The sequence below is a fragment of the Helianthus annuus genome, chromosome 12, assembly GCF_002127325.2.
Source record: "Helianthus annuus cultivar XRQ/B chromosome 12, HanXRQr2.0-SUNRISE, whole genome shotgun sequence".
NCBI classification, from domain to species: Eukaryota; Viridiplantae; Streptophyta; class Magnoliopsida; order Asterales; family Asteraceae; genus Helianthus; species Helianthus annuus.
In genome coordinates this window covers 157,355,301-157,365,162 of record NC_035444.2, presented here as the reverse complement: position 1 = coordinate 157,365,162, position 9,862 = coordinate 157,355,301, and the positions used below count along the sequence as shown (strand labels likewise).

General features: G+C 35.5%; 1 protein-coding gene across 8 annotated transcripts; it reads left to right on the top strand.

Annotated features, from left to right (window-relative positions):
• The first annotated feature begins 1,227 nt into the window (after positions 1 to 1,227).
• On the top strand, positions 1,228 to 9,448 carry LOC110896031 (RNA-binding protein 25). Of its 8 annotated transcripts, none has more exons than XM_035980476.1 (9): positions 1,229 to 1,799; positions 2,075 to 2,147; positions 2,382 to 2,424; positions 2,896 to 3,152; positions 3,344 to 3,496; positions 4,085 to 4,499; positions 6,389 to 7,051; positions 7,977 to 8,485; positions 9,050 to 9,448. In XM_035980476.1, exons 4-9 carry the CDS (start codon positions 2,931 to 2,933, stop codon positions 9,299 to 9,301), a joined length of 2,214 nt encoding a protein of 737 aa, XP_035836369.1. In that variant the 5' UTR covers positions 1,229 to 1,799; positions 2,075 to 2,147; positions 2,382 to 2,424; positions 2,896 to 2,930; the 3' UTR covers positions 9,302 to 9,448. The 8 variants fall into 8 exon arrangements, with proteins under 8 accessions (XP_035836367.1, XP_035836369.1, XP_021999135.1 ...); XM_022143443.2 differs by having other exon boundaries at positions 6,386 to 7,051; XM_022143444.2 differs by having other exon boundaries at positions 2,379 to 2,424; positions 6,386 to 7,051.
• Positions 9,449 to 9,862: the final 414 nt, after the last annotated feature.

The window sequence follows — 9,862 nt, the reverse complement described above, 5'->3', positions numbered from 1 at the left end:
TATTATTATTATTATTATTATTATTATTATTACAAGCATACAAATACGATACCAGTTGGGCTCAAGCCCCACGATGGACGCACATTCTTTTGTCAATGAGCTGTAGCTCAACTGACATTGGAGAGGAAGTGAAAAGTTGGGCCGAAGACCACAGATCTTAAGTTCAAATCCAATCGCAGTCAGATTTTACCGCAATGGGCCTTCGAACGACGAGTTTTTCCTGAAACTGGGGATGACAGGCTTGACTATTCAGCGTTATCTGTGATCACAAACATATTAAGTCACTTTTTATAATTGAATTACCCCGAATAACCATCATTTAAAATAATAAAATAAATAAGCCTACAAAGGGCATGTTTGACTAAGCTTATTTTACTTAAAAAAATACTTTCTCTGAAAAGAACTTATTAACTTATGACTTTTTGAAAATGAGTTTTTAAAAAAGTGTTTGGATTAGCTTATGGGATGGGGAAATCCAATAAGTCAATAAGTTGTTTTATAAAAAAATTTGTGGGTTAGCTTATTGATGTAAATGACTAAAAGGGACATTCTTTCATAAGTCAATAAATATAAGGAGTGTTAAATCAAGGGTAATCTGGTCTTTGAAAAGTTATAAGCTGATCAAAAACTCACAAGCCCCTAACTTCTCAAAAATGACTTTTTGATGACTTTTTCTCCTTTTCAAAAAGTCATTTTGAAAAGTACTTTTAGGGCATTCGGTGTGGTCGACAAAGTTGAGCGGCAAAGGGTGTTTGCCGCGCGGGAACACCGCCGCCGACCCCTTTGCCGCGCGGTAAACTTTGATGAATCGGTGAGGGGTTGCCGAAGCGGTGAAGGGAGGAAGGAGAGAGAGGGGGTATGTGTGGTGAGGTCCATGCCATCTCAACCAATCACACATTTTTTTCTTTTTTTTTAAGTTTACCACTTCAGCAAGTGTCTAACCATTGCCAACAGTTTTCAGCATAGTTTAAATACTTTTCACTGGTTGACGTGGCACACTCAGATTGGTTGATTTTTAAGTTTACCACCCTTAAGTAATTAACCACTCTTTGTACCTTTATGTTTGCCAAACACTAAAATTCCTCTTTAGCTTTTTAATTAAGTCAATAAGTCATAAGTTGGGTTAGAAAAGCTTAACGAAACATGCCTAAAGTACAAACACAACATGATATCAAAACATGCCAAATTCACCTTCATTGAAGTTTATAAAATCAAAACTAGGGCACCAAAACCAAAAATATTAGGCATCTTCTTATTACACACCCAATATTCATTCTTCATCTCTTTCATGGCGATTTCAACAAACTCACCGGAGAAAACCACCGCAGACCACCAAACCTCCGCCGCCGACAATCCAAATCCACCAAAACCAGATCTACCAGATTCATCCACTGCTCCACCTTCTTCAATTCCCGCCACCACCACCGCACCATTAAACCCTAACCCTAGCCTCAATATCTCCCAACCGCCGGCCGTAGCTCCGCCGCCACCGCCGCAGATTCAATCCTTCGCTCCTCCTAGTCATCCGAATTTCCGCCCGGTGCCGCTGCCAACTGCCGCTCACTTTTCTCCGGTACCGAACCCTAGTTATCAGAACCATGGAGTTCAAGGTCAAATTCCGGTCCAGGTGCAGCCTCCAGGGGTCATGGTGCAGCCGCCGGCGAGTGGAGCGATGCCATCGGTTCCGCAGATGATGCCGCCGCACTACGGGCAGCCTGGACAGCAGCCGATGAGGATGTATGCGCCGATGCCTAATGGTTATCAAATGGCTGTGCCTCCAGGAGCTATGAATCCTCCAGGTGGGTCCTGTTATCTGATTTGTTGATTGGGAGTTTGTGATTGTGTTGTTTTGGAATATATGTATGGTGAATTGTGGCTTTAAAGTGAATATGATTATAATCATTGGTTGATTGGTGCATGTGTTTATAGGAGTTTGTTTAGTTTATTATGTGTAGCTTTAGCTGTTAAAGAGTCTATAAGTGTGAATAACAGTGAAAAAGTTTTGGGTAAGAGCAAATGTGAGGAGTTAGAGGTGGTTTAGGGAATAGAGATGACAAGATGTTTTCTGGTACAGTGTGTAATTGATCGAATTCGAAGTCTTGGTGGAAACGGTTGGAAGGCTGACCATTACTTCCACAACTTTTTTGGTATGCAAACATTTTGCCTAGCTTCCTTTATTATATCCATATAACTTAGAGTAACTTAAGTGGCGAAAATCTACTTTCAATGATCCAAAATTACCCGAGTTCCAGAAAAGAAACAAAATCTTTTCCAGTTTGTCGTGCTAAACAATTTGTGCCAGTGTTCATGTTTAGTAGGCTTTTATACTGTAGTCTACTTTCCCTTTAATGGGTTCTCAAATCGTGATTTGTCGGCAGCAGAACTTGCTTGCAACTGAGTGCTTCTTGCCCTTTACATGCCAAGGTATCACAATCTTTTCAACTACACTATTTGGTTTCAGTTTTTTTTGCATCTGTTATTGCGTATAATGGTTCCAAAATAGTTAAAATAATTAAACTATGGAACACAAGTTAGAATGTCTTGTTTTCAAGACCTTTTGGAAGTCTCTTGTTACTAAGTTCAATTCTTCACAATTGGTGCGTGGAATATTTTGACACAAGGCTACTATAATCAGGATGTATGAGGTAAGCTGCTTTGTATAATCATGATCTATGAGTTCCATATTCTTGTAAATAATTTTCATTCAGGTTATCTATTCAGCTCGTGTGCCTATGCTAATATTTGGGTAAACATAGTTTATTAATTTTTTGTTACTAAATCTGATTTATTTTACTGAATGTGTTGAATGGAAGGATTTTACGGATGTAGTCATTTGACTCATTACTATAACCTTATCTAACAAGTTTGCATAGTTTTTTTCTTTCGTTTATGCAGGAATTATCCGTTATGCCCCTCCTACATATCCACAAATGCTTCGACCCGTATATCCTCAAAGACCACCCGGAGCAGTAGGAGTCATTCCAACATTACAACGTCCTCCAGTTATGGCTATGCGGGGCCCAGTGATCCCTACAATCGTCAGGCCACCTGTAAATTTAGCCATAGCTCAAACTGAAAAGCCAATGACCACGATTTATGTTGGCAAGATTGCATCAACAGTGGACAATGATTTCATGCTCTCCCTTTTACAAGTAATTTTTTGTATTCTCTTTTTTTTTAATCTAATTGGGGCCCACCCATATATTCAAACTACTATATTATATGCTAGGTTTCAGTAAAAATAGTTTAATACTTGGGTATCATTCACATTAGCGTTTCTTTCTTTAAATGATAACAGATTTTATAGTGTTCATGTGCTTACACATTTAAATATATTTTGAAGCTTTGCGGGCCTGTTAAAAGTTGGAAGCGTGTTCCGGATCCCACTACTGGAGCTTTGAAGGGATTTGGTTTTTGTGAATTTGAATCCGTGGAAGGAGTTTTACGGGCTTTACGGCTGCTGAGCAAATTAAGTATTGATGGTCAGGAGCTAATGGTATGGTTAAATATTTGGATTAATTTCATACGTACCCTTACAAACTTGAAAAGTTTATATATACCCAACCATATATGCCCTTACAAAGTACTTAAAATATCAAATACACCCATTTTATTAAAAACAGTATAATAAATGATCCTTTTACCCTTATTTTTTGACTTCAAGTATTCGTATATGCTCATCTTTTAACTTCATATTTTTGTATAACACATTTTTTAGCTTAAATTTTGTTTTTACCCCTTTTTATTTTTATTTTGTTTATTTTTACCCATGAACAATAGTATACTACACATATAATATTTTAAGCAAAATAAATTATGCTAGAAATGAGTAAATAGAATCTTTGACTTTAGAGGCCATGAGATTTCAAAGTTTTAGAAAAATAAGCGTAAAATTGTCATTTATTAAATTGTTGTTAACGAATTGGGTATATATGATATTTCAACTACTCTGCAAGGGTATATATGTTTTTTTGCAACTTTGTAGAGGTATATATATGAAATTGCCCCTAAATATTTTGTATCCTTAATATATACTCTTTCATTCAATAATTATGTTAACACTTTCTTGATCTTGAATTTACAGTTGAATTTTGACAAAGCAACCAAAGAGTACCTTAAGCGTTTTGTCGAGAAGAAAAAAGAGAATTCCAAAAAGGCAACAGATACTGAAGGTGATGCTGGTAAAGAGGAAAAAACTGCATCTCCAAAGGCTTCTGTGGATGAATCAAAGGAAGATGATATTAATAATAACAATGAAGCAAACAAAGAAAATGATGGTTATGCTACTTTTGGACTTGTGACTAATGAAGATAAAGAAGCTGATAAAGAAGCTAGTGAGAAGCTTTCAGGAATGATAGAAGAGAGGTTAAAGAATAAGCCTCTACCGCCACCTCCACCGCCGCCACAAACCGCTCCTGATGCTGGTGGAAATTCAACCTCTGAACACCCTGCAAAGTCCAGAGATGGTGGTGATACCGATGCTGATGGAGCGAGAACCGGTAAGTACAATTTCCGTAATGTGTGTGTACTGTGTATTGTCTTAAATATTGGAATTTTGACCTGTTTACTACTTAAGGGGTTGTTCGGGTTGTGTTTAATTTCAAATCAGGCCAAATCAAGGTTTTAGCTTAATGGGTCAAATGGGTTGATTGGGTTGAAAGTGAATCGAGTTTAAATTTTTTATTCATAATACATCCTAAATCATTTTTTTTTTGTAACATCTGGATTATTATTGTGATAATTTTGTTCTATTTCTAGTTAAAAATTCGTTTTTTATCAAAATTTCAAGAACAAAAGGACAAGGTGGCGCCAAACCATCCCGACGCGTTTTGACCCGCACTATTTGTAATGACTTTTTATGTAGAGTTTGTAACCCATATTTCTATGATGATCCACTTTGGTTGTTTTTCTCGGACATGTAAAATAAAAAAAATTAGATGTTTAATCCTAAAATCTTGTTTTCTCCTAAATCTTTTGTTAAGCATCTAGATTGTTTTTGTAGTTAACACATTTTAACTATGATTTTTAAATCATTTTAACACATTCCTTATATAGTTTGAAAACAATATGCAAGAAAGTGTTTGTGGGTGAAACCAACCTAACTCGTACCAACACGACTTGTCCATGTTGCCTCGTATAACTTTGTACTCTTTTTGAACTTGATATATTTGCCATCTAGGGATTTTTTTTCCAAAATACTTGTATCCGCACTGATTTTTGGTATTCGGTACATGTATCGGTATCCAGATTTTTTGATTTCAGTATTCGGTACTTCTGGTATTGGTACTGGTAAAAAAGGGCACTGGTGCCGAATTTTATATAGTACTAGTTTGCATTATGGTACCGGTTCGTATTATGGTAGTCATATTGATTTATCCTATTTGGTACCCATATTCTATACTCGTACCAATTTTACCTTATTTGGTACCTGTATTGTATTACAACTCGTACCAATTTTACCTTATTTGGTACCCGTATTGTATTACAACTCGTACTCATAGTTGTTAAAAGCCATCGCCTTTTGCGCCTAGGCCCAATTTCCAGGCGAGGCGAGACAATTGCGCCTTAAGTCAAGGCAATTGCGCTTTAAGTCTTCAGGTGATGGTTTAGGCGCAGGTTTCGACGAGACTACTAGATCCGGAGAGTTTCCGGCCAAATTCTCTTAATTCCGACAAAATTCCATCTAGATTACTACTTTTATCTAATGAAAACTACTTTTCTATACTAATACACTAATATTTTATAACTTTTGGTACTAAATAGATGATAGTAAATAATATATAATATCTTTAGTTTATTTTATTTGAAGAATAATGTTAGTTTTCTAATACATAAAATTTTTTATTTTTTTTTCGTTGAGCACTTTATTTTTCTCAGGCCCTCGCTTTTTGTGCGCCTTGCTCCTAGGCCCCAGGCGAGGCCTATGCGCCTTGAGTGCGCCTAGTGCCTTTAATAACTATGCTCGTACCATTTTTGCTTTATTTGGTACCCGTGTTGTATTGGTACTTGTACCGATTTTACCTTTTTTTTAACAGCAAAGGTTACATAATCCCTATTTCTAACTTACACCATGCCAGGAATTGAACCCTGGTCTGTTGTGAATTTATTATTGTTTTTTTTTTTTTTTACTTTTGAAAGGGTAATATTGTCATTTAATAGTATTTTAATTTTAACAAGGGAGGGGATATATGCAATTTTAATTTTAAGTTGGATAAATATGCAATTAAGGAGGTTTTTAAGGGGATATGCAATTATCCCTTTTGTTTAGATTCGATACCGGTATTTTCGGTTCAGTACGGGTACAGGGGGTTGCTTTAATTGTTTAGTGTTAGAAGCTCTATCATGTTATGATGGTTGCCTTTATCTTACTCTTTTCTATATGCAGCAGAAGATAAAAAAGATGAAGAGATGACAAGCAAAACAAATGAAAACGAGAAGCTCGAAACAAGTTCACCTGATCGAAACAGTAAAAAAGAGCGAGAACGCACCCGTGAAAAAGAACGTGAATTGGAAAGATACGAACGAGAGAGGGAGCAGGAACGCGCCAAAAGAGAGCGGGAACGAGAATACAAAATCCGCGAAGAAGAACGTCGATACCGGGGCCGTTTGAAGGAGTGGGAAACCAGAGAAAAAGAGAAAGAAAGGGCTCGGAAACTAGAGAGAGAAAGGGAAAAGGATAGAGAACAAGATAGAAAATATGAGATAATGGATCAAGAAAACGATGATAGTTATAGTAAAAAAAGAAAATATAGAAATAGTGGTGAAGAACGCGAGGAAAGAAAAAGGAGATTAAGGGAAAAAGAAGAAGATATGGAGGATAAAGTTAAAGAATTGGAAGAAATCGCTGAGGCTAAAAGGAAAGAAGAAGAAGAAAGAGAGAAACAGAAAGAACAACAAAAACACGCATTGGAGATATTATCCGGTAATAATAACACCACAACTAACGGAATCGACAATGCTATGGTAATTGATGGGAGCTTGTTGGAATCAAGAAATAAGGCTTTTGCTCAGCCATCAACAGATGTTGAAATGCAGCATGGAAATGAGACTGGTAAGTTGCACGTACAGGTGGCAATGTTAGTAATTATAATTCATTTTAGTTAGTAACAGGCTGATTATGGTCTATGCAGTTAAATTGGTGATATATCACCGATATATGGGTTATAGGTCCTCACGTAAAATATTGGTGACAAATATCAGTCAGAATATCCGATATTTGACTGATATTTGACCTAAATATCACCGATTTTCTCGATATCAGCACCTTTCTTCTTAGTTCTACCATTCGTCTTTCTTCTTATTGCTGCTATTAGTGTTTTAAGTCTTAATTGTTAATTGCTAGTGTTAAATGTTGGGTGTTTTAAGTCTTAATTAATTTCTACTTGCTACAATTGTTAGTGTTTTGCAAGTTGCAAAAGGTTAATTTGTTAATTGGTAGGAGAGTATACTGAATTTGTTAGTGTTAAATTGCAATATATATAAGTTTTACATGATATTAAAATTACCAATATCCCACCGCGATAACCTATATCTCAAATATCGGCCCTTTGACCGATATCCGATTTTTTACCGCCTTAACTGCTTAGATTTTGGTTATTTTATCTCAAATGGGTCAAATGTTTATGGTTAAAAAATTATTTCAATTTAATGGGTCAAACGTACTAAAAGTTTTAGTGTCAATTCGGATGTTTTTAACTGCCTAAAGTTTATTTATTTAAACAAATTATGTATTTTATCTCATAGTATAGATTTTTTTTTTGCATTTAATAGACCTAATATTATAATAAAAAAATACTATTTTGAGGGTTCTAATCTTTTAAATTTAATTATACAAACAAATTAAATACCTTTTTTAACACGATAGGTTTTATAGTTTTTTTTTTTTTTTAATTTATATATCTATAAGCTTTAGGATTTGGAGTTTACACTTCTTTTGGTGTTTTAAGTTTTAACTGGGTGCACTGTTCACATAACAGGTAAGATTACCCAAAACGGGACCAGTGACGATTCAGAAACAAGACAAAACAACACACTGGGACCCAAAAAGTTAGGGTTTGGTCTTGTGGGGTCCGGAAAAAGAACAACGGTACCTTCTCTTTTCCATGAAGAAGACGAAGATGCACAAAAGGACAAAAAAATGCGGCCTTTGGTTCCAATAGATTATTCAACAGAAGAATTGCAAGCTGTTAGAGAAACCACACCGGTCCCACCTTCTTCTAATTTGGCTGCAGCTGCCGAATTTGCGAAACGAATTGGCGAAAGACCCGATTCAGATAGAGATCGAAGTAGACGTGCTCATGATCGTTCTGGTCATCGAGATCGAGACCATGAAACAAATCGGGCCCGAGATGAGACCCGTGAAAAAGAAAAAGCGAAGACACCTGATAATAAGAAGCTTTTGGATGCTAAACAGTTGATTGACACCATTCCAAAAACTAAAGATGAGCTGTTCTCGTATCCGATAAATTGGGTGGTTTATGATAAGGTTAGTATATTAATTAAGCCTGCAAACGAACGGAACAAACAAGAACATATAATTGAACAAATTTTTGTGTTCGTGTTTGTTTATGTTCGTTCGTTTAGAACCTAAACGAACAGTTCATGGACGTAAACGAACATGAACAAACAAACTTAAATGAACATAATTTAATAAACATAAACAATACAAATTAACATAAATAAACAAACATAAACGGGCATAAAGTAGCTTTTTTATATAAATTATTGATTAATAACTACAAGTTCTATTAGAGAGCATATTTTTGTTACCGGAAAGCCCAATTCTGAAATAGTTAGATGTGTATAAGTAGTTAGAAAACCTTGTTATTGTTTATATTTGTATAATACAACTTCATATGTATCATGTTCGTTCATTTAATTAAACAAACAAATAAATTTGTTCATGTTCGTTTATTAATGAACGAACAGAAACGTACTTCTCGCTGAACAAGTTCACGAACAGTTCATGAACGCTCGTTTGTTTACAGGCCTAATACTAATTTTTACACTTGAATTCATCACATGATACTTATTTGACGACATTATACAGAATGGATTACATGAAAGAATGAGACCATGGATCTCCAAGAAAATAACCGAGTTTTTAGGTGAAGAAGAAACGACACTTGTTGACTACATCGTTTCAAGCACTCAAGAACACGTGACCGCAGATGAAATGCTTGATCGACTTCAATCTATTCTAGACGATGAAGCTGAAATGTTTGTGCTCAAAATGTGGAGAATGCTTATTTTCGAAATCAAGAAAGTGGAAACCGGTCTTGCTGGTAGATCGAAAGCGTAGTCAGTTAACCTTGTTGTCGTTCTGGTATTACTGAAAACCCTGAATCTTTGTTATTAACACATTTCTTTTAATAACTAAATTTCATGTCAACTTTGATCGATCAATCGCTCAATCAATCAATCAATCTTAGATTAATTACTTTATCCATATCATCTTCTGAATATCCTGTTACAAAATTTTTGTACCAAATTATATTTAGGTTGTAAGTGGTGCTAATAAAGTTGTTTGTCTGATTCTGCTTTTTTTGTTTTGCCGTTTAGAAATCTTCTAGCTGTTTATGTTTGTCGCGATAAATCATACTTGCATTTTTTATAAGTACATACATGTGTTACTTGTAAGACGGTAAAAGACTTGATTGATTATTATTGAATGAATGAGTAGGTTACAATATATAGGGATTACGAGTAACCCTAGAAACCTAACTAAGCCCGTGGGCCCATAGTCTAATACTCCCCCGCAGTCGTAGCAGATGGAACTAGAAGCTTAGATTGAATACAAAAACAATAATAAACCCTAAAAAACTGTCTTTGATTTCGGCCAAAATTCATTAATCTTGCAATC

Bases quoted from the DNA above. Each gene is read 5' to 3' on its own strand.
- LOC110896031 (XM_022143441.2), top strand. From the start codon at position 1,289: ATGGCGATTTCAACAAACTCACCGGAGAAAACCACCGCAGACCACCAA. The intron at 1,800-2,895 runs GTGGGTCCTGTT...TCGTTTATGCAG, and splicing joins AGGAGCTATGAATCCTCCAG to GAATTATCCGTTATGCCCCT. The intron at 4,500-6,385 runs GTAAGTACAATT...TTCTATATGCAG, and splicing joins TGCTGATGGAGCGAGAACCG to CAGAAGATAAAAAAGATGAA.